This window comes from Pelodiscus sinensis, chromosome 22 (genome assembly GCF_052426305.1).
Source record: "Pelodiscus sinensis isolate ZL-2025 chromosome 22, ASM5242630v1, whole genome shotgun sequence".
NCBI classification, from domain to species: Eukaryota; Metazoa; Chordata; order Testudines; family Trionychidae; genus Pelodiscus; species Pelodiscus sinensis.
In genome coordinates, this window is record NC_143073.1 from 22,931,769 (window position 1) to 22,955,319 (window position 23,551).

A 23,551-nucleotide genomic window follows, 5' to 3' on the forward strand; every position below is an offset into this window, starting at 1 on the left:
TGCTCTTTCGAAAAAGCTGTGACTATCTATACCATGGGTTCCCAAACTGGGGTGTGTGTGAAGAAATTCCAGGGGGGACACGAGGCAACCCAGCCTCCCCTCCCCCAAGTTTTGCTGCTATTTTTGTTTTTCGGCCCCAGTCAGTTCCTTTTTTTTTTCCTCAACAAGTTTTGCTGCTATGTGGGGAGGGGGCAGGGGCAGATATAGGGCAGGGTGAACAGGGCGGCTGCCCCGGGCCCCGCGCTTCAAAAAGCCCCGCGCATGCGCCATGGCAAAGGGGGGGCCCCGCGGAATTATACTGCCCGAGGCCCCGCAAAACGGTCATCTGCCCCTGGGAGGGGGCACCAGAGTTTCTCAAAAATCAGAAAGGGTGCGTGATGCCGAAAAGTTTGGGAACCACTGGTCCAGACGATCTCTTGCAAAAGAGGCTTGTGGACTAGACGTACCCAGGGGGAACAAACTGCAGGGGGAAGTTTCCTTCCTCTGAAATCCAAGCCTGCTTGCTGACAGGACTTTGCCCCAAAATATTTCCTTTGGCTTCCTCTCCGGGTTCCTCGGGCTCACTGCAGCCTTTTGAGGGGATTCCCAGAGCAGACAAACAGACAAACAGCTCATATTGTCCTTTTCATATTTGTTCATTTTTTTAATTGTATCCTTTGCTATATATGGTTGTGACTATTTTCTTCCACTATTTGATCTGAGGAAGTGGGTCTGGCCCACGAAAGCTCATCATCTAATAAACCATCTTGTTAGTCTTTAAAGTGCTACATTGTCCTGCATTTTGCTTCAGCTCATCTTGGTTTAGCAATTGTCAGCGATGGAGAATCCGCTGGGGCCTTGGTAAGCTGTCCCAATGGTTAACTACTCACTGTGAAAATTTCCTCCCTGGTTCCTCTCTGAATCCTCCCAGCTGTTGGATCCTGTTAGACCTGCCTCCGCCGGAGGGAAGAGCCTGTTAGTAAATATTTGCCCCCCCCCCCCCGGTGGATACTTATAGATGGGGGATCATGTCATTCCTGCACCTCCTCAGTGTTAGGCCAACAAACAGCTGCAGCTCTGGGAATCTCTCATTTTGAGGCAGGATCAATCATTGTCATGCCGCGTCTCTGAGCCCGCTTCCAGCTATTAGACATGGACTTAATCTTGTCTGTGTACGCCCAGGCTCTCCACCCTGGCTGTCTCTCTAGCACCAGATTGTTAGTCAAGTACCACAAAATGGCTGAAATAACGACTTTATTAATACAACATTGAACTTAAAGAACAAAATACGAAATCTGGGTGCCCTAACCAAACAGTGGTGTGAAGCCAAGACCCAAAACACCAACCACCAACGTGAGGCAACAAAAATAATAGGGGATGTTTCAGGATGGAGAAAAGGGAACTGAACGGGACAGATCGCTGCTGCAGAGGCTCAGGAAGATGGCTGGTCTCTTGGTCTGTCTTGAATCTTCTTTTTGTGACACAGCCCCCTGTGTGTGGTGTGTGGGCAGGAAGGCAAGTGGGGGAATGTGAGTGTGTGCATGGCCGCAGATCTGGCTGATTGGCCTCACTTAATCTATCAATCTATCAACTGTTTAAAAAGGCAAGCTTTCTAAAAGCGCACCAAAAGAGTAAAAATAATGTTTTCACCTCCCAATATAGGAGACAGACTGGACGGCTAAATAGATTCAAGGTAGTTGCTAAATGTTAGCCATTCAACCTGTCTCCTACACTGGTAGCTGAAAACTTTATTTGTACTCTTTTGGTGCGTTTTTAGAAAGATGGTCTTTTAAAAAAGTTTTTAATATATTATTTTTTGGCTTTTTGGTCTTTCCACACACACACCTGCCCTGTTCTCACCCTCCCCCCGAATTGCTCCCCCCCACACACACACTCTGGGCCTGCTGCCCCCTGTTCTCACCCTCCCCCGGTATTGCTGCCCCCCCACACACACACTGGGGCTGCCGCCCCCACTGGCTCTGGGGCTGCTGCCCTCTCCCCAGCTCTGGGGCCGCTGCCCCCCTTTGGTCCTGGGCTGCTGCTGGGGGGCTGGGAGCTGTGCAGTGCAGCCCAGAGGCAGGCGGGCCACCTGCAGAAACTGGCAGGGGTGGCCTGCTGGGGGGAGCTGGGAGCCCCATGACCTAGAGGCACGCGAGCCACCTGCTGGAGGTGGTGGGGGCAGTCTGCCGGGGGGGCAGATCTGGTGGGGGTGACTTGCCACTTTGGCGGCCTGCTGGGGGGGGCGGGAGCCATGCGGTGAGGCCCAGACGCAGGTATAAGCTGGGGGGGGAGCGGCCGGTAGTGTTGGCCACAGCGGGAGCCAGGCGGCAGAGCAGGGCAGGAGCCGGTGGGGGCGGCTGCGTGGGGTGCGCAGAGGCGGCCGGTCCCGTGGCAGACAGACAGGAGGGGCGACGGCTTCACAGAACGACTGATACTACTAACAACGAACACGCTGCGCCCGGCCAGCGCCACAGGCGGGGGCTGCCCCCCCACAGCAGCCTGCCCCAGACACTCTGTGGGGCCAGCAACCAGGCTCCTGCCCCCACGGCCTGGGGGCTCAGACGGGCTGTGGCTCCGGCCCCCGTGTCGCGCAGAGCCCTGAGGGCAGGGGAGCGCCCTTGTCAGCCCTCGTGGCCCAGCTGATTGCGTCACTTTTCCCGCCTTTTTCCTTCTCCCGCTTTTTCCAGGCCGGGGTCGGCGACAGGGCGGCTGACCAGCGCCTCAGAGAAACACAAAATGGCGGATGCACAAACCGGCGCCCCTCCCCCTGCACAGCAGCGTCGCCCTGGGGCCAGAGGGGAGATCCCCTCCCTGCGTCTGTGCGAGGTTCCCCCATCGCACCCCAGCACGGCCGGAGCCCTTTGGGTGCAGCAAGGCGCTGGGAGCTCATGGGAAGCTAATTATCCAACCCTACCCCCCAATATCAGAGTCCCTGCTCCCCACGACACCCCCCTCCAGCCTGCCAGTCCGGCCGACTCCTCTGTCCCGAGCTGACATGCGGCCCCGTTAAAACGTTCAGTGTTTGCTTGCACCCAGTTCACCAGCGACCCGCAGGGCTCGGTGGCACCGACCCGGCCGCTCCATTACCCGCCACTCGCCCCCCCCTCGTCTGTAGACGTCATCCAGGCTGAGTTTGTCTTCCAGGCCATTCCAGAAGCCAAGCCCAGACCCCTGCGGATCCCCCTGGAAACATTCGCTGGCTGCTGATTCCCCTCAGGTCACCCGATTTGAATTGGAGCCTCAGCAATTTCGCATCCGCTTCGGTTTTGAGTCACCGTGTCGCAGGGTGGGTGAAGCGCCTTACGGAGGGCGACGTGAATCACATCAACGCCGCGCCCGCAGCAGCGGTGTGGGCATCAGGTGCGGATGAGCAAGGGCCGGAGGGGCAGAAAGGGGGGGCGGGGAGCAGTTATTTGTATTGCAACGTGCTCTTGAAAGACAGCCAGAGACAGGCCCTGTCCCTAGGAGTTTATCACCTAAGTAGTTCAGCACATTAAAATCCTCATTTTAAAGGTGGGGAAACTGAGGCCAGCTGCAGCAATAGGGCTGACCTCGCCTACAGCCTGTACAGTGGTGCAGGGACTAGAACCAGGAAGCCCCACAAGCATCCAGCAGCACCTCAGCCCAACCCTCCTCTCCTGCCAGTTGCTGTGCTGAGAGTGTCCATCCATGCCCCGAGTTTGTGAGGGCTCAGGTGGGGTAACAGGGAGACTGGCTGAGGGGCGAGAGACTCTTTGTGCCTGGGGCACTATAGTTTGGGGGGGGCGGATTATGGGGGAGTCAGGCTTTTGGAACCCAGCTGCAGAGGATTCTGGGAGGTCTCCCCACGATGCAACACTCCAGCCTTCGAGGCCTAGCTGACTCCACCCTGAGGCAGGGGCAGAACAGGGATTTGCACCCTGTTTTCCCACATCCGGGGTCCAGCCCTAGGCCCGGCCCCCTGGTCCTTTCCCTCCTCGCTGAAACCAGCCAGGCCAGAGATGCTCAGTCCGGGCCTCCAGCACCAGGGGGTTACTTCAACCGGATCTCGGAATATTCCGTGGCGGGCGCCTCCGGGGGCTCCCCCTCTTTGCGGTGCAGCCTGGAGAAGTCGATGCTGGCGTAGTTCAGCTCGTCCGGCTCTGCAGGGCTCGGCGGGGCGCCCTGGACGCCTTTGCTGCGGTGGGCGGCTGGAGCCTTGTGATGCTGAGGGAGAAGCAAGGCAGAGGTTGGCAGCCATTTTGCTGAGCTGACTGCCTGGGCTTTCCCTACCTCCATTCAACTGTGTTTCCTGCATGGGGCGGGCTAGCACGTGGCATCCGCTGCCTCCCCCACAGCCACGCGTTAGCAAGCGCTATGGGATCTCCCTACAGCCCAGGGCAGGAAATGTACTGACTGGATTTCACACACCGGGGCGTGAATGACTCCCATGCAGCTTGGGATAAAATACTCAGGGGAGGGATAGCTCAGTGGTTTGAGCATTAGCTTGCTAAACCCAGGGTTGAGAGTTCAATCCTTGTGGAGGCCATTTAGGGATGTAGGGCAAAAATGTGTCAGGGAGGGTACTTGGTCCTGCTATGAAGGCAGGGGCCTGGACTCAATGACCTTTCAAGATCCCTTGCAGCTCTAGGAGATAGGCAATCTCCATTATTATAAAAGCCTCAGCTGCATTTCCTGCACTGACCACACTTAACAAGAGGCAGGGGGTGGATGCACATTCGGAGATGCGTACATGGGATTTGATCTTCTGGCTGCCCGGTCCCTGCTGCTGCACGATGCATAGGTTTGCAACAGACACGCTGGCCCCGCATGCCTTGGCTGATCTCATGCACCCCACACCGCCACAGGCAGCTGCAGGAATGCATGCCTTGCCCAGTCGGTGCACTCGGGGGCCACCCCAAATGCGTCCGCTGTGTTTCCTCCCCTCGCGGCGAGGCCCGTGGGACAAGCACTGTTTGCTGCAGGAGCTGATCCCAGGTAGTGCATTTCTTGCACTGGGCACGCAGCAGGGGTTGGGTGCTCTGGGGAAGGCTGGCATGCAGCCATGCATTGGTTCGGGGGCAGAAGGGGGGCTGGAAAGGAGGGGCGGAGACAGGTGGAAGGGAAGGGCAGGTGGGCTTAGCCCCCGCTGCCCCCAGGGACGTACCATGGGGATGGTGGCGATGTTACTGTAGATCAGGCTGGTGTTGTCGGCCGTGTGCTCCCCCTGGTTGCCGTTGGCCATCTCCTCAGTCTCGGTAATGGGGGGCGCTGGCCTCCGGCTCCGCAGCCTGCAGGGAAATGGATCAGGACAGACACACGGGATGGGGGGGAGGGAGGGATACTCTGTTGGAAGGGGCAGAGAAGGAGGCATTGCTGGGGGAGGGGGAGTGCAGGGGACTGGGACAGGCCGGGGTGAGGAGGTGGCAGGGGATCTCAGTGGGGCAGCTGGGGAGGGGGTGAGGGGCATCAGACTCACCTGATCACACAGAGCCCAAGAAAGAAGAGGCCGAGGGCGACCCCCAGCCCACAGGCCACCCCGACACCCAGCAGATTGCCAGGGTCCTTCGCACCTGTGACAACACACAGCATGGGGCACAGCTAGGCGAGAAGCCAGGAGTCAGCCGCCCAGCCCCCGCAGCCCCCCCGCAGCTGGGTACGAATCCAGGCGTCTGGCTCCCAGCCCCCACGGCGCTCCCAGGCGAGAGCCCAGGTGTGCGAGCGGCTCACCTCCCTGCGGGGGGCTGAGTTCAAAGTGCAGGGCGGCGTACATCCCGTGGCGGTTGGAGCCGAGGCAGAAGATCGAGGCAGAGCCCCTGGCTCCGCTCCCCGCCCAGCTCAGGGTGCTGACGGCCTCGTCCCTTTGGGCCCAGGAGCTGACCTGCAGGGCCCCCCTTGAGCTGTTCCCAGCCAGGAACTGCCCATTCACCTGCCACTGGAGCTGGGGCGGGGGCTGGGAGCGCAGGGAGCAGGTGCAGGTGATGTTGGGCCCCCGGTGCTGGCAGGATGAGTTCTGGCCAGTCCCAGGGCGGGGGCTGTCTGGGGAGAGCAGGAGACACAGCAACAATAGTCAGAGAGATTCCCAAGGGCAGGGAGTCCTGCGCGTTAACCCTACTAATACCCTGTTGCAGGGAGTCCCGTGGATTAATCCCACTCACAGGGGCCCTGCAAGCAAACTTCAGAAATATCCAGTGGCAGAGAGTCCCATGGGTTCATCCCACTCATAGGGGGTCCCACAGGTTACCCCCACTCACACTCAATGAGCAGCTGGAACGTCCCATAGTCCGAGCTCTCCTCACTCTGGGCCCGGCACCGGTACAGGCCCCCGTCCTCTGCCGTTACATTGGGCAGCTCCAGCCACAGCGGATTCTCCCTCCCACGGTGGGTGCCCTCGATGTCTAACCCTAACCGCTCCCAGCTCAGGTTGGCAGGGGAGCAGCTGGGGAGGGAGCAGAGGAACCGCAGGGAGTCGCCCACCTGCGCCGAGAGCTGGGAGCCATTCGTCACCAGGGTGCCGGGGTCTGGGAACAGGAGAACACGGAACCACTTACACCCCGAACCAACCAGGCCCTGCCCGGACCCGGATCAGAGCCGGTGCCCCGTGAAGGGGACAGGCCCCGGGTCCCAATCTCCAACCCAGTGGTACCTGGGAACTGCTGGGGGCCGCTGCTGTTAGCTCGGGACACGGAGATTTGCAGAGACCTCAGTGGGGCTGAAAAACCACAGCCACGTGTTAGATTGGAGAGAGCCCCCCACTAGCCCCCCCAATCCCTGCAGCCCAGAGCCCCCCACCCTGCTACTCTCCCTGCCCTGATCCCTACAGCTTAGCACCTGGCACTGACCCCCCTGCCACACTCCCTGCAGCCCAGTGCCCCCCACTCACCCTCTGCGCCCTGCAGCCCACAGCCCCCCATTGACTGTCCACGCTGATCCTTGCAACCAAATGCCCCCCACTGACCTCCCACCACAATCTTTACAGCACACCTCCCCACACTGAACCCTCCCACCCCAATCCTTGCAGCCCACTGCTCCCCATGGACCCCCCACCCTGCTCCCTGCATCCCCGGGCCCCCAGCACCTTACACTGCACGAGCACACGCAGGGACCGGTTGGCTGAGCCGTAGATATTCACCGCCCGGCACTGATACTCCCCAGTGTCCCCCGGGCTGAGATTCGGCAGCTCCATCCACCCGGCTCTTTCCTGGCCGGGGCTCAGGGACTCGTTCCCCTTGGCCCAGCTCAGGGTGGCCTGGGGGTTGCTCTCAGCGGCACAGCCCAGGCTCAGGGAGTCGCCCTCGCAGGGCTCCAGAGACACGACGTCGCCCTCGGCTCCCCATGCGAGCGGCTCTGGAAGAGACGAGCAGGCGGGTTTGACCCCACCAGAGACCCCAGCCCAGGAGCTGAGATGCAGCCACCTCTGCGGTGGGACATGGGGCTGGTTTCATGGGGTCACCTCACCCGGTGCTGGGATGCAGCCACCTCTGGGAAACCACACAGTGTCGGTGCCTTTCCATGGCTGGGGTCTCTGTTGCAGAGCTCGCTCCCCACCCCCTCTCCTCCCCGCTGCCCAGCGCCCCCTAGTGCTGCCCCAGGAGTTGCAGACAGAGGGAGCCGGTCCCGCCCCCCCCACCTCCCTCTCTGCAGCGTCCTCGGGGTCTCTTCTCTGGGCACAGATCCGCTTGGCCACGGGGGCTACAAGTGAATCGGTAGCTTGGGGAAGTAGCCTCTGGCCCTGCCTCTTCTGCCTGAGGCCCCACCCCCACATGGGACCCCAAAGCCCCACCCCTCAGTGTGCCTGCTGGTCGCTGCCCCCTGGCTGCCCGGTGCCTGGCAGGAGGTGGGAATGGCCGAGGCCCAGCACCAGCGGTGCCATGGGGCAGGCAGCAGGGCCCTGTGGGCAGAGGGGGCCCCAGGTGCTGGTTGATTCCCAGGGCTCGCAGCCTCTCACCGGGGCGTCCGTTCCTGGTCAGCGTGATGTTGGGGGGCCCGGGCGGGTCTGCAACACAAACCAGATGAGGGTCAGGGGGTTGGGCAGCCTGGGGGGGGGAGGTTGCCAGGGAGTTGGAGCCATTCACACCCGAGGGGGGGAGCAGCCCCAACACCATGAGGCTGGGGAAGGTCGTTGAGAAATCAGAGCCTGGAGACTGGCAGCCCCCAGGAGCAATGGGGAGAGGCCGGCGCTGCAGGGCAGTCTCAAGTGACAGTGGGGAGGTCTAGGTTGGAGATTAGGAAAAACTGTTTCCCTAGGCGTGTGGGGAAGCGCTGGGCTGGGTTCTCTAGGGAGGGGGTGGAATCTCCCTGCCTAACGGGCTGTGTCTAGACTGCACCCCTTTTCCCTAAAAGGGATGCAAATTAGACACAGCGCAATTGCAAATGAAGCGGGGATTTAAATCTTCCCCGCTTCATTTGCATAAACATGGCTGCCGCTTTTTTCCAGCTCGGGGCTTTGCCGGCAAAAAGCGCCAGTCTAGACGGGGATCTTTTGGAAAATAAAGCCTTTTCCAAAAGATCCCTTATTCCTCTTAAAATCAGGAATAAGGGACCTTTCGGAAAAGGGTTTATTTTCCAAAACATCCCCGTCTAGACTGGCACTTTTTTCCGGCAAAGCCCCGAGCTGGAAAAAAGCGGCAGCCATGTTTATGCAAATGAAGAGGGTAAGATTTAAATCCCCGCTTCATTTGCGATTGCGCTGTGTCTAATTTGCATCCCTTTTACAGAAAAGGGGTGCAGTCTAGACACAGCCGAGGTGTTTGTCTCCTCTTGACAAAGCCCTGGCTGGGCTGATTGAGTTGGGTTGGTCCTGCCTGGGGCAGGGGGCTGGACTCGATGCCTCCTGAGGTCTCTTCCAGCCTGTGGTTCTATGATTCAGCCTCATTCACAGTCTGGCTGGCCAATGAGGGAGTGGGGGGTTGGAGAAGAGCCGAGTCCCCGCAGCGACTGGGCTTGCCTGGGCCAGACTGAGTGGGGCAGAGCTAAGGAGACAGCAGGGGCCTGGGCTGAGCTGGGGCAGGGGCAGGGCCAAGGCCCCATGGCAGGGACAGGCAGACGTGACTCAGCCACAGGGCTCTGCTGGCAGTGGGGCTGCAGCCAGAGGGGCCAGAGAAGCAGCCCGGGATCTGGAGGCGGCGCAACAGAGAGTGGAGCTGGGGCGGGGGCTGGGTGCAGGGAGCAGCAGTGCAGGCCTGGCAGGCCAGGGGAGGGGATCATAACCCCAATGGGGGGTGGGCTGCCGACCCCGGAGGGAAGGGCCCTGCCGCCCAAAGCAAGTGTCCCAGCAGGCCGGAGAAGGGCCTAGGCAGCCAGAGTCTGAGGGGGAGGCCTGGGACCTCCCAGGAGCAGACTGTGACCTGCCCTGATGCCCCAGACATGCTGCTTGTGAGGCTGCGTCTGCACTACAGGCTTCTTGCACAAGGGAGCGTCCGCAGTGCAAAAGTGCATTGGAAACACGATGCGCTTTTGCACAAGAGAACGTCCAGACTGCATGGCCGCTCTCTCCCAAGGAAACTCTGGTTGCCAGTCACAGAATGGCCACCAGGGCCCCGTGTCTCTTCCCACAGGCTGTACAGCTCTTGTGCAAAAAGGAGTTCTTCCTCGCAGAAAGAGGAATACCTACACCGCAAAAACCCTCTGTTCTTTCGCTCCACTGTACATTTTCTTGTGCAAAAACATGCTGGAGGTGAGAACGCACTGAGAGTTTTTGCACAAACACTCTGCAGTGTAGACACAGCCTGAATCTCCAGGCCACAGAGCGGCTGGCGTCTGGCCAGAGAGTTTCCCCATGTTTGCTTATTCTCTTTTTACACAGTTGAGTGTTGAATACATGGCATTGGCTTTGAGCCGGGTGTAGCCCTCAGGGGGCCAGGAAAGCGTCCGTATGAAGAGCCCCTCCCCTCTCCACCCCCCAGCATCCGGATGTAAGAGCGGAGCTGTTTAAACGGATACTGGATAAACATGAGATTATCAGTGACATGCTGCTCCCAGGGAGCCGGCTGCCACCCCTGAGGAACCAGGTGACCGCTGGAATTTTCCGCAGTTCCAGGATTCCCCAGTTACATAAGAACGGCCAGACTGGGTCAGACCAAAGGTCCATCTAGCCCAGTATCCTGTCTGCCGACAGTGGCCAGTGCCAGGTGCCCCAGAGGTGGTGTACCAAAGACAATGATCAAGCAATTTGTCTCCTGCCATCCTTCTCCAGCCTTTGACAAACAGAGGCCAGGGGCACCATTCCTTACCCCCTGGCTAGTAGCCTTTTATGGATCTAACCTCCATGAATTTATCTAGCTCTTTTTAAAACTTTGTTATAGTCCTAATCTTCACAGCCTCCTCTGGCAAGGAGTTCCACAGTTGACTGCTCACTGTGTGAAGAACTTTCTTTAATTAGTTTTAAACTTGCTACCCATTAATTTCATTGGGCGTCCTCTAGTTCTTATATTATGGGAACAAGTAAATAACTTTTCTTTATTCATCCTCTCCATACCACTGATGATTTTATAGACCTCTATCATATCCCCTCTCAGTCTCCTCTTTTCTAAACTGAAAAGTCCCAGTCTCTTTAGCCTCTTCTTATATGGGACCTGTTCCAAACCCCAAAGCATTTCAGTTGCTCTTTTCTGAACCTTTTATAATGCTGTCACGTTGCTGAATTGGAGGGAAGCAGCCAGATCGCTGCTGCACCCCTAGGTGGAGGTGTTGGCCCCAGAAATTGGTGTGGGGGGAGCCATGTGGGGTATTGAATGGGAGATTATTGTTTGTTGATCTTATGTACGCTATTTATGTGAGTGTATAATGTCTATGTGTGTAGGTAGGAATCTGTAATCTGTGTGGAAGCTGAATATTTCTGTGAATGTGGTTGAGCATTGCTATGGACAGGCTGAGTAGTGAAGCCCTGTGGAACAATGGCCCTTGATGGCCCAAAGACACACCTAAAGCAGGAAGGCGGAGACCCAAGAGCTGCCAGCAGAGAGAGGCTGAGGACCAGGTGACCGGCTGAGACCAGAAGAGGCCAGGAAGGAGGTATAAAGAGGCCATGCGGTCGATGCCATTTTGTTCTCAGCTCAGCACTTCATCCCAGAGGCAGCACTGCAGGGATTGAAGAGCCCGGAAGACCTGTGAACCCATCCTGATCGTAGGATGTGCAACAAGAACTTTTAAACCAGCAGCTGCAACATCTCTGCTAGAGCCTGCATCGAGGACTGGGAGATTCGGTGCATGTAACGTACTGTACTTTAATAACCTTACTCTCAGGCTTTTCTTTCTTGTGTTAATAAACCTTTAGATGTTAGATTCTAAAGGATTGGCCCAGCGTGATTTGTGGGTAAGGTCCAGAGGGTAAATTGACCAGGGATCTGTGGCTGGTTTCTTGGAACCGGACAGAACTTGTTCGGGGTAGGTGGGATTGGGTGCTAGGACCTGTGTATGAGGCCCGGGGCCATCTGGGGCACGGATATTGCTGGGGTGTCGGAGGGGTTTTGCTCAGGAGGCTTCAGGCAGGCAGCTGAAGCGCTCTGTGGGACTGGTTTGTGGCCTGTGTGGAAAGGTCACCAGTCGGGGGCTGTAAGTAGCCCCGGATTTGAGCAATTCACCCTGAGCGGACGCCCTCCGCTGTGCCCAGACACGGCCCGGTCCGTCACAAATGCCAAAGTATCTTTTTTGAGGTGAGGAGACCACATCTGTATGCAGAATTCAAGATGTGGGCGTACCATAGTTGTATATAGGGGCAGTAAGATATTCTTATTTTCTATCCCTTTTTAATAATTACTAGCATCCTATTTGCTTTTTTGACCACCACTGCACACTGCATGGATGTTCTCAGAGAACTAGTCACGATACCGCCAAGATCTCTTTCCTGATTAGTTGTAGCTAAATTAGTCCCCATCGTATTGTACGTATAGTTGGGGTTATTTTTTCCAATGTGCATTACTTTACACTTCTTCACATTAAACTTCATTTGCCATTTTGTTGCCCAATCACTCAGTTCAGTGAGATCTTTTTGAAGTTCTTCACAGCCTGCTTTGGTCTTGACTGTCCAGTGGAACATCCCTGCCCCGCAGTGGGAACACGCGGCCCTGCCCTTGATGACACACCAAGGTTGGGGATGAGCCCCGGGCCCAGCCTTATTGGAGTTCCCGGGGCTCTGCCACGCAGGGGAGCCCTTGAGGGCAGGGAGGCCTCTGGGTACAGGCCGTGGGAGTGGGGACTCTCAGCCTTTCGCTGGCCCATTTCACCAGGGCAGTGGAGGATCTAGGAAAGTTCCAGTCAGTAGTGGGACGGGTCCCTGCTCACGCTCCCCGGGTCCCTGGCTGCAAGCTCTGCTAGGCAGGGACCGTTCTCTACATGCACAGCCCCACGAGCGGCAAAGGGCAGCGACAGACCCGCCTGCGCTTGGCCCGAGAGGCGCCTGACATGACGGGGTCACACCGGGAACTAGAACAATGGGAAACTCAGCCCAAAGGACCAAACCAGCAGCTTGCTCCCCAGACATGTCCTCTAGTCTAACTCCCCCAGTGCCAGCTCCAGCTGAACGGCAGCTCCCGCCAGGGACACCAGACACCCCCTCCTAGCTCCATGGCCTCCCGCCTTGGACCCTTTCTCGCAGGCCCTCCTCTCTTGTCCCAGGCTCCCCCGGCCAAGCCCATGTGCTGTGCAGCAGGGACACGTCTGCACCACAAGGGCGGCTGAAAGCAACGCCCAGAGCAGCCTGATACTGGTACCGGCTGGCTGGGCCTGGCAGGGTCCCTCCTGGCTGCTGTCATAGTCCTGTGGCCGAGGCTCAGTGCTGGGTGGAGAGCAGTGGAGGGGCTGGTGCAGGGCTGGGGACCGGGAAGAACCTGGGGATCGGTGGCGGGCCGGGGTCACTCACAGACAACGTGGAGCCGGAGGACTCGGCGGGTGGACACCCCGGCTGCAGGGTACGTCACGGTGCAGCCGAGCTCTTTGCCATCGTCCCCCGGGCCGGGCGTGAAGCTGAGCGCGGAGCCGTGGGCCCAGGAGCCGTTCTCCAGCCGGGCGGAGACGTCCCTGGCCGTGTCGCTGAACGGCCCCGTCCAGGTGAAGTGGGGCGGGGTCCCGGCGCAGCGCCCGGGGGCCGTGCAGGTCACGTTCACCGGCTCCCCGGCCAGCAGCTCCCCTGGGAGCCCCCGCACCGGCGAGGTCCGGATCTCTGGCTGTTCTTTCAGGTCTGCGACAGGGAGAGAGTCACCGGGGGTCGTGAGGTCTGCTCCCCTGGGGACACCGGCCCCGATGTGCCGCAGGGCAGGGGCTGGCTGGGCAGGGGGAGGGTAAATAGCAGGGGCTGCAGGGCGGTGCGTGCGCTGCGATTACCTGGCACGGAGATGCTGAGCACAGCGCTGGTGCCATCGCTGTTGTAGCCGTAGCTGTATTTCAACCGCCCTTTCTCAATTCTAAAGTAATAGCTCCCTGTGTCCGCCCCTCGGGCGTCGCTGATTTGCAGGGAGCAGTTGCCGCTCGCTAGATCCCCCGCCAGCCGGAACCGGCCCCGAGTGTCCGATGACACCGGCCGGCGGGGGTCACTGCTGGCCACGGGCGGGTCCGAGTTCAGATTTGCACCAGCCCTGAACCAGTGTCCGTAGAGCAGGGCCCAGGAATTTTCAGTGTCGTACCAGGCGGGGTAGGTGAAGCTGCAGGGGACCAGCGCGCACAGACCCGCCTGCACCGACACCCACCGCGGCGCCGTCAGCTCGAATCCGGACGCCTGGGACAGGGACCCTGCAGGGGCGGAGAGCGCGAAGCGGGGCCCTAGAGCGGCGGGTCCTCACGGGCACTGCCCGGCCGCAGTAGCTCTGGGGGCGGGGCTGGAACACACCCCTCCCCCCGTAACTGTGTGATAGAGGCGTGTCCCGCCCCGCCTTCAGCCAATCAGCGCCGGCGAGGGGCGGGGTCTCCTCCCGCCGCCCGGAGAAGCGCTTTTCCGCGGCCGGAGACCCCGCCCCTCCCCGGCGCTGATTGGCTGAGAAACGGGGCGGGACACGAGTCTGCCAACAGCCGTGGCGACGCGGGCTTCAGCGCAGGGGCATGTGAGCGGGCTGGGAGCGGGGCTCTGTAGGCTGAGCTGGCTATGGGGGCAGGGCTGGCCCTGGGGACCCGTAATGGTTTCTTTACATATTTGCATATTCATCATTTTGCATAATGAAATATGCAAATGAAATGTTTCCAGTCCGGCAAAAGTTTGTGAATGGGTTTGCTGGTGCCAGTAAACCACCGCCCTAGGGAACAGGGTCTGCCCCCCGCCCCCAGCCCTGCCGGTGCCCCCCCTCACTCCCCTCCTGCATCCCCTTCCAGCCCCGCCCCAGGCCCCCAACCCAATCTCACTCCACTTCCAGCCATTCACTGAGTTGCCCCCCCCTCCGACTGTGGGTTCTCCCCTCCCCCTGTAGGGGCCGTGTACTTACCCCTCCAGAGCAGGGCCAGGATCAGGGCCCTCAGCAAGGCCACAGGGGAGGTAGCACCCCCTGCTCTCTGGGGGATCCCCTGAGCTGGCAGCTCCTGGTCCCTGGTGTCCTTCTGCGGGGGCAGGGCTCTGGCCATGGCTGGGGTGTGGGGCTGACCCAGACCTACAGACAGACGGGGGTGGGTCAGTGTGAGAGCAGAGGCTGTTTGGGGGCACAGTACTGCCCTGAGGACTGTCAGTGCTGCCAGGCTCTGTGGGGGCTGCTCTGGGGCTTCTGGTAGCGCGATGCCCCCCCCCAAATCCCCCAACGGTCCCCAGAGATCAAGGGCTAAAAAATTCTTCAGTTGCCTAAATCTCAAGACTTTCTCTGACTCACGCATTCTGAGGGCCCCGCGGTGCGGGAAGCCGGTGGGGGTGCCTGGGGCCTGCTCTACTCCCACTACCCCGATCCTCCATGGGAGCAGGCTGGGCTAAGGGAAGGGCCCGTCAGAGACCTATTTGAATGAATGCAAAGCAGCAGGGCCGGCGCTGGGCCGCTCAGGCGCTGGCGCTATCGGGGGAGGAAGCTCTGCAGCCCCTAGGGTTCCCAGATGGTTGAAAGAAAAATACCGACCCCCCCCAAAAAAAAAACCCACCGGGAAAAAATTCTGTTGAAGGGATAAAAAATAAAGGGGGGGAGACCGAAGTTGTTGAGCAAAAAAATATTAAAATAAAACAGCGTTAAAACAGCATGTCCCGTTTAAGTGCAGGGATAGGAACAGGGGAGCGGTTGAGCACTAAGATCCAGGGAAAGCTTTGCTTCCCCTAGGTCCGTGGTCCCCAACACGGGGGCATTTCAATGCGCCTGCCAGGTGCTCGGGGCTGGCCTGGCCCCAGGCACATGGCGCACGGGCGCTTGCGGGGGGAGCGCGCTTGGCGGGGGGAGCGCCGGGCGCATGGCACTCGGCGGGAGGGGGCGGGGGGGAGCGCCGGCCCCGGGCACGCGGCGCTCGGCAGGGGGAGCGCCGGCCCCAGGCGCGCGGCGGGGGGGGGGGAGTGCCGGCCCCGGGTGCGCGGCGCTCGGGGGGGGGAGGAGCACCGGCCCCGGCTCCGGGCGCGCGGCACTCGGCAGGGGGGGGCGGGGAGCGCCGGCCCTGGGTGCGCGGCCCTTGGAGGGGGCCCTGCCCCCGGGCGCGCAGCTATGGGGGGGGGCCCTGCCCCCTGGCGCCCGGCGGGCAAACGGCCACGCCCCCTGGCGCCCGACAACCTCGAAAGGTTGGGGACCACTGCCATAGGTCTTTTGCCCGGCAGCCATTTTGTACTGGCAGCTTTGGGGAACCAGGTAAGCATGGGGGCTGGCTGGGGGTGTTGGGGGCCAGAGGGAGGCTTGTGGGGTCTGGGGGTGGAGGCCGGGTGCTGAGTGCATAGGGTTGCCAGGTGCCCAGCATCTTCACCTCCTGGCCGGGAAAAATTCAGAAAACACCCGACATTTTAGGTATTTAGGTATTCTCTGAATTTTTTTACCAGCCGAAAATACCAGACTGTCTGGGTGAATACCGGACTGTCTGCCAGACACCTGGCAACCCTAGCAGCCCCTGGCAATAATATTTCCAGGCACACGGGGGGCAGGGGAGAGGGTCCCAGCTGTCCAAAGAAGAGCTGGGGCAGTGCCCGTCTCTAACCAGGGAATAGGAAGCCCCCAGGGATTGCAGCCTGGCCTCGCTTCTGGGGATGCTCCTGGAGCAATGTCTGATGATGCTTGAGGGAAAGGGGGTGACGCTGGCAGCCAGCCTGGGCCTGCCAAACCAGCCAGACCTCCCCCCACAGTGTCATGGCAGTGTCCCCTGTGAGCTGAGTGCTTGTGTGGGTGCCCAGGAGAGATTCAAATGCCACCCACGGTGTCCAGAGCCAGGAGCAGGTTTTTCTAATGGGGTGCATGTCTGAACATGCCTTGGTGCACATGACAAAATTTATCCTGCACATGGATGAAAAAGCTTAGAGGGAACCTTGGTTGCTGGTCTGGGGGGCTCATCATATCCCTGGGCTCCGGCCTGGCTCTGACCCAGCCCCATGGAAGAAGGCAAATGGCTGAGCTCGAGAAATGGGCCTGACAGAGCTGCTATGACCTGGTAAAGCACCCGGGAGGTTGGAGGCAGGGCTGGGAGTGGCTGACCTGTGGCAGCTGACACAATCTGGGATCTCTGGGGGATGGAGCGCAGAGGTGGCCGGGACGGTGGGGGGGACCCGAGGAGGAGGGTGCCCCTGGGCAACCTGCTCCCGAGAAGCATTGTCCTGACCCCTGGGGTCCCCCTGTCTTGCTTCTGATTCCAGCCTCACCTCTGAGGCATCAGACAGGCCCTCAGAACCCTCCCTCCCAGGCCCAGTGCTCCCCTGCAGACACACGGCCATCTGCCTGAGGCAAACAGCTAGAGAAACTTTTCACTTGGTCACAGTAGCACTGACTAGCCCCAGACAACTGCCCAGAGTCACACTCACCCCTTCACAAACTCTACACATGCCTTGGAGCTGTGTTACAACATCAGCCTGGTTAAACACATCTGCCATGTCGTAATCACCCCACATACCCACGCGGTTACATACTGAAATCCCAGGAGAATACAGTCTCTTGAGTTCTTTTATTTTCTTGAGCTGAAGTTCAAGTCTGGCAGATCTCTCCTCGGCTTCTGCTATCTTCTCTGTATGTTTAGCTTCTAGCTTCTGCTTTCTCTGCTCAGGTAGCAGACAAAATTCCTCCACTTCTTGCTTATATTTAAGTTGCAATCTCCTCACTGGATCCTGCACTCCCATTTCTTCTGCAGCATCTCTGGCCACTAACAAAGATCTCAGCTCTGGCTTAGAAGCTTTCTCTCTAACCTCAATGTCTCTCTCCAAACACAAAACTTTTAGAGCCTTTTTGTCCAGACTCTCATACTGTTGCAGACTCATTGCAGCGGCTCTTTAACCAACCAAACTCTCAACACTCACAAATCAAATTTAGAACAGTGTGGGGTCCTGATCCAGAGCTTAATTGACCGAGATCTGTGGATCCTGCCGACTACGCCACTGAAACGGACTGGGCCGGATCTGGGCACCGTTGAGGGCGTCTGCTCAGGGCAAATTGCTCAAAACAAGGGCTCTTTACAGCCCCAGACTGGAGACCTTCCCAAACAGGCCATAAACTGGTCACACCAAGCAAAACCCCTCAGAGACCCCGCCCTCTTTATGCCACAATCAACCCCAGGCCTAACACACAGGTGAGGGGTTATAGAACCCAATCCCACCTACCCCAAATGGGTCTTTCCAGTCCCAAAGAACCAACCAGTGGATGGTTTCGAGAGGCTTCAAAGGGACTGAGGATTGTTTCAGATGAGGCAGCAAAAGTCAGAGAATTGGAGCAGTCTGGTACCCAAGTGACTGTATGTGACCAGCTTGCTGGGAAGTCGGTGTGTGTGGGACAGGATTGTGTCCAGGTCGATGATGAGAGTGGGGAGCGTGTGTCAGATTCAGGGGAAGGACTGTGTAGCTAAGTGTGTGGAGCAGAACAGCTGTGTGGTTACTCTCTCTAGGAAGCAGGAGATGGCAGGTAAACTCCCGTCTCTAGACACTGTGGACACTTGTAATTGATCAGGGAACTTAACATCTGATTCCACGTGGAAGCAGAGGTTAGAAGTGAACAGAGAAGAGGTTTGTGAGTCTACTGCGTATTGTTGTTACCCCAGGGATTGGGGGGAGAGGGAGGATTCCATGGCCATTGTAAACAGGGAAGACACACCCAGCCAGCCCTTTGTCTCTGGGATAGGGAGTTCAGGATTTGAACCCACAGGACAAGGGGTGGGGCAGAACTTGCTTTGGCAAAGGAAAATTGCAATTTAACTCCGAAGGGCCAAACCTACAAGGGTGTGACGCCAAAGATACGGCATGATGACAGAAAGTCTTGTCAATATACACTTGCTATGGAGCTGTTCTTGTTACTGATGTTAACATTTGTAACCAATGTGCCCTGGTTACCAAAGATTGTAAAAATGTATCATGTGCGTGCTGTTTTGGAAAGCCATTAACCCTGTCAAGACATGTACCAAATGAAAGACTTTGGTAAAGGACTTTGTGATGGTGATATTTCATGGTTAATGCCTGTAACTGGTCTTGGAACTTCCGGCCATAATGTACTGATTCTGGCCATAAGGTACTGTGTGGAAAAGGAAACTGAGGCATGCCACCATTTTGTTTTCATGGCTAAGGGCCAAGATGCCTATACTATGAGGGGTGAGAATACTGACATTAACACGATGTTAATTGGCTTTCAGACCGTTGCCAGAGCTGGCCTGGATACATTTACTATTTTCTTTAGCTCTCGGCAAGATCACCTGACACACATGGGGATCATGCTACAAAAGCAGATCCGATTGGCTGTGGTTCTTACCAAGTTTTACCTTGGGTTTACAGAACGGTGCAAGGACATGGTTGTCACTCTGACAGACCTTGCAAGGAGGAAGCCTGTTGTAGGCAAGCCTGGTTGTCATACACTTGTCCAGTTCTGTGCTCTTGTTTCTAATATTGGATTAGGACCTGTACTGACACAGAGCCAAAACATGGGGAGGCCTGTGATGCCCTCTGTGATGTTACTGGCATCACTTCTGGCATCAATGTTGTGTTGGGGGTGTCACGTTATTGGATTTTAAAGATCATTGCTGCACCCATGGGGAGGCTGTTTGCTCCAAAGTATGTACAAAGGGGGCCATGTGAGGTGTCAAATGAAAGCTTGTGTTGTACTGATTCTGAATAGGCTATTCCTGTACTTGTGCGATATCTGTATGTGGAGTTATAAACATGTACACTGTGCTCATGCTGGAAGATCCTATGTTTGAGGCAGAGCAATGGGCAAAGAATGTTCAGCCAGTGACTGTGCTAATTAGCCAGGCTCCAGGGACAAGGCTCTCAGAGAGGCCGATATACACCTGGAAATCTGGATACCTGCAAACCAGCCAGTATCTGATGACGGCTGACATGGGACACAGGGACAGGTCACTGGGCCATGTGACCTGCTCTGGCCCGGAAGATGCCAGGAGAGGTATATAAATGCCATGTGGCGAACTCCATTTTGTCTGCAATTCTGCTCCTGATCCCAGATGCAGCCTTGCGAGGGACAGAGAGCCGGGAAGAACCGTGGACCCGTCCTGACATAGGACGTACCCCAGAGACTTTTAAGATAGCAATTTATAACATCTCTGCTGAGAGTCTGCATCGAGAACTGGGTGATTTGATGCATGTGATGTATTCTCCTTAACAACCTCACTCTCCTGCTTTTCTTTCTTTTAGTAATAAACCTTTAGATTGTAGATTCTAAAGGATCGGCCCAGCATGATCCTGTGGTAAGATCCAAAGTGTAAATTGACCGGGGATTTGTGACTGGTCCTTTGGGACTGGAGAGACCCGTTCGGGGTAGGAGATTGGGTTCTGTAACCCCTCACCTGTGTGTTAGGCCTGGGGCTGATTGTGGCACAGGGAGGGCTGGGGTATCTGAGGGGTTTTGCTCAGTGTGGCTGCTTTGTGGCCTGTTTGGGAAGGTCTCCGGTCTGGGGCTGTAAAGAGCCCTTGGTTTGAGCAATTCGCCCGGAGCGGTGCCTGGTCCGTCACAGGCAGGCGACCGGCCTGGCTTGGCAGGGAAATCCTCAGCGAGCTCAAACGCGCAAGGGAAGCTCCCAAGCAGGGGAGAGGTGGCCAGGCGACCAGGGAGGAGGAGAAATCTCTTGCTGGGACAGGCAGGGGAGCAGGCAGGGAGGCCAAAGCGCAATTGGAATTGCCCTGGCCAGGGATGTGACGGGAACAAGAAGGGTTTCTACAGGCCTGGGAGCACTAGGAGGGGGGTCAGGGCGGGGGTGGGGCCCTTACTGCATGAGGGAGGTGACCTAGTGAGAGATGAGGTGAGAAAAGCTGAAGGACTCGAGGCCTTTTTGCCTCCGTCCTTGAATCCAAGACCCAGGGCTGGCAGAGACCCAGGTGGCGTCGAGTCCAGCCCCCAAAACAGGACCAATCCCAAGTGAACCTGCTCAGAGTCGGATCCCAGAGCAGCTGTGGGCAACCGTTTACCGGGGGGGCCGCTTAGTGAATTTTGTGATCACAGGCCAGCTCCACCCCACCCCCGCTCCTGTAAGGGGTGAGGCCGGGACAGAGTGGGTGGGGTGGGGTTCTGGCCTTCCATCACAATTGTCTGGCCTCGGGGCTGTGAACTGGAAACAGCAAAGGGCTCATGGCCCCAGCCCCTGCCAGAGGAGCCCCACGACCCGCAGCCACGAGCCATTTAAACAGGATCCGGCTGCCTGAGCCACCGCCTGGAAAAACAGCCAGATGCAGCCCACAGTGTTAGGTGCAGATCACAGTGTTAGCTGGGGTACAGCCGGCCCCGGGCTACAGCCAGATCACACTGTTAGGTGGGCCACAGTCGGCCCCGGGCTACAGCCAGATCACAGGATTAGGGGGGCCACAGCCGGCCCTCAGGATGCATCTTGCTCAGCTCAGGCCCAGACTGCTGCACTGGGCAGCACGGTGTGGGGAGGAAGGGGGCAGCCCTTGCTGGAGAAAGAAGAGGTTCGGGGCTGGCCAGACACAAATCCCTGGGGCCAGAGCTGAGGGATCCGCGGTGCTGAGGTTGTTGGCTGATGTCACTGCGGAGCCTTTGGCCAATATCTTTGAAAACTCGCGGCGATCGGGGAGGTCTGGACAATTGGAACAAGGCAAATGCAGGGCCCATCTTTAAATCCAGGGAACTACAGCCCGGTCAGCCTCACCTCAGTCCCCGGAAAATCCTGGAGGGGAACCTCAGGGGACACATTTGGAAGCCCTTGGAAGAGGGGAAAGTGATCAGGAACCATCAACATGGATTCCCCCAGGGCAAGTCCTGCCTGGCCGACCTGGCTGCCTTCTGTGATGGTTTTCACTCTCTGCAACGTCACCGATGACACTGAGCTGGGGGAGAGGGAGCGAGGCCGGGGGCAGGGCCAGGGCCCAGAGGGACGTAGCAAAATGGGGGGATTTGGCCTGGGGGAATCTGAAGAGGTTTAAGAAGGACAAGTGCAGAGCCCCGGGCTCGGTGTGACCACACCAGAGCTGCAGGCCGGGGGCAGGGCGGGTCCGTGAGGCCCAGGAAGGACGGAGGTGACTGGAAGGGATCTGGAGGCGAGGGGCCAGGACGTGGTGGGGTGGCCAGTGGGGGAAAGAGGAGCTGGGTCAGGCCACGGGCTGCAGACACTTCCGACGTGGCCGGACAGAGGGAGACGGGCTGGTCCCTTCGCCGCGAGGGGCCCAGGTTCAAAGTGCAGCGGAGCAGAGCGAGACGGGCTCTCGGGACAGACGCCGCGGCCGGGAGTGTCACAGGCCAATGGGCCAGACGCAGGGGAGCTGCTCCCCCTGCCGGGTCTGTGTCCCGCCCGCCCCCTTTGCACTGACCCACATCCGTGGGGTGAGCCCAGCCGCGGGATAAGTTCGCAGTATGTGCCCCCCCGGGGTCTCTGTATCTGCCCCCCTGCAGTGACTGCCCCTCCCAAGCCGGCCCCTGGGGAAGGGCACCCCTGGCAGTTCCACTTCCCACAGCTGCCCATAGCGGGCAGGGGGCTCAGAGAGGAGAGCTGGGGGCCCCCTGCCCTCTATGACTCCTCACCCGACAAACCAGGTCTGAGCCGGCTCGGGCTGGAGGGGCCCTGGCAGAGCCGTGGGGGAGAAGCCGAGGGCTGGGCTCGCAGGCGACTGTGGGTTGGGGTTGAGGGCCACCCAGTCTCTGCAGACCCACTCACCCCTGTGGCTGCAGCGAGGGGCCTGGCTCTGGCCTGCGATCCTACAGCCGGGCTCCTCAGAGTCAGCGACTCGGTGTCTGGGGAAGCGTCAGACACAGAAAGCAGAAGTTTGCACTTCGTGGGCGGGGGGGAGGCTGTCTTGGAAACCCAGCCCCGGCATCCTGCCGCCTTCCCCTCCCTCCGGCCGGGGCTGCTGGCGGCCTCCCTGCAGCAGGGGCAGGCTACGCAGTGTGTGTGGGGCTGGACATAGAACCCAGGAGTCCCGGCTCAGAGCCCCTCGACACCCCCAGCTCGGACAGAACCAGGAGTCCTGGGTCTGAACCACACCGCTCTAACCACTACACCACACTCCCCTCCCAGAGCCAAAGACAGAAGCCAAGCATCACGAGTCTGAACTACTCTGCTCTAGCCACTACACTGCACTCTCTCCCCAGAGCTGGGACAGACCCCAACAACCCCGCTCCCCACCCGACTCTCTCCCTTTATTGCTCTTTTTCCGGTGGCACAACCCAAATTTCACACCAGCAGCTCACACCTCCTGTGTATTGTTCAGGCTGCAGGCCCCAGTCACTCACCTGGAGCTGAGATGCAGCTGCTTCTGGGCCGGAGCAGGGGGGAACAGCGCCCTGGAACAGCAGGGGCCAGCTGAGGCCGGGTGGCGAATCCCGATCCGGTGGAGCGAGCCGGGCGCGTGTGGAGATCGGGCTGGTGGGGAGCAGGCATGAGTGTCGGGCGGGGGCTGGGGTGAGGCGAGAGATTTCTAGGCAGGAAGGGGAAGTCAGCGGGTGACTCTGGTGCTAGGACGTGTTGCACAACCCAGTTCCAGTGGCTGGAGATCTCGGTGCCTTCACCGGAAGTGAGAGAAAGTCACAAATATGGGCCAGCTCCTGCGGACAGCCGGCTTCTGCCCACCTGTGATGGGGACTGGCTGGGGGAGAGGAGCAGGGCCCGGGCATTTCCCCTCCAGGGGGCACTGGCCCCGATGCCATCGGGCCTGGGCCTGGCCGGCTCTGGGGAAGGGATGGGCCCGGTGCCCACCCCCGGGGGAGCTCTGAGCAGGGAAGACGTCGGCAGGTGGGAACCGGGCCATTGAGCACAGATGTTTGTTTCTGTCTCTCAGTTCCTCAAAAGCCTCCCAGGTCCCGGGGCAGTGAGCCTGGGGGGGCCCCAGGGGTGTGACTCAGGTCGCTGGCTGGGGGAGGTGAGGCAGCTGGGTTCCCTGCAGCCTTTGGAGGGGATCCTTGGAGGGGAGCCACAGCTGAATCTGGCTTGGGCCATGGAGATTTACACATGGGCTCCCTCCAGTGCTGAGATGCGGCTGGCTCTGGGGTGGGGCGGGGGCAGTTTATCCAAGGCTCCTTGCCCAGAGTTGAGAAACAAGGGCTTGGAAAAACCCTGGAACTAAATGAAGCTCAGATCCCCTGGCCCTGCCCATGGCTCT

The 23,551-nt window shown here is 58.9% G+C and overlaps 1 protein-coding gene across 7 annotated transcripts; it reads right to left on the reverse strand.

The window, feature by feature from the left end:
- Positions 1–1,216: 1,216 nt before the first annotated feature.
- Positions 1,217–23,117, reverse strand: LOC102446180 (sialic acid-binding Ig-like lectin 16). Of its 7 annotated transcripts, XM_089772814.1 has the most exons (14): positions 22,686–22,824; positions 22,111–22,187; positions 16,909–21,161; positions 14,346–14,507; positions 13,258–13,662; positions 12,797–13,114; positions 7,886–7,933; positions 7,021–7,284; positions 6,584–6,649; positions 6,192–6,458; positions 5,668–5,976; positions 5,417–5,510; positions 5,105–5,228; positions 1,217–4,164 (listed from the first exon to the last, which is right to left on the reverse strand). In XM_089772814.1, the coding sequence occupies exons 3-14, from the start codon at positions 17,267–17,269 to the stop codon at positions 3,991–3,993; spliced, it is 2,592 nt and encodes an 863-aa protein (XP_089628940.1). In that variant the 5' UTR covers positions 17,270–21,161; positions 22,111–22,187; positions 22,686–22,824; the 3' UTR covers positions 1,217–3,990. The 7 variants fall into 7 exon arrangements, with proteins under 7 accessions (XP_089628940.1, XP_089628946.1, XP_089628943.1 ...); XM_089772820.1 differs by lacking the exon at positions 13,258–13,662; XM_089772817.1 differs by lacking the exon at positions 5,668–5,976.
- Positions 23,118–23,551: the final 434 nt, after the last annotated feature.

What these genes read in the sequence shown, in the direction of transcription:
- LOC102446180 (XM_089772814.1), bottom strand. Translation starts at nt 17,269, where the DNA reads ATGAGTCTGCAACAGTATGAGAGTCTGGACAAAAAGGCTCTAAAAGTT. An exon ending in TTCAGTATGTAACCGCGTGG is followed by an intron (nt 14,508 to 16,908) that starts GTATGTGGGGTG and finishes GTCTGTCTGTAG; the next exon opens with GTCTGGGTCAGCCCCACACC. An exon ending in CCTGGCCCTGCTCTGGAGGG is followed by an intron (nt 13,663 to 14,345) that starts GTAAGTACACGG and finishes CCGCCCCTGCAG; the next exon opens with GGTCCCTGTCCCAGGCGTCC.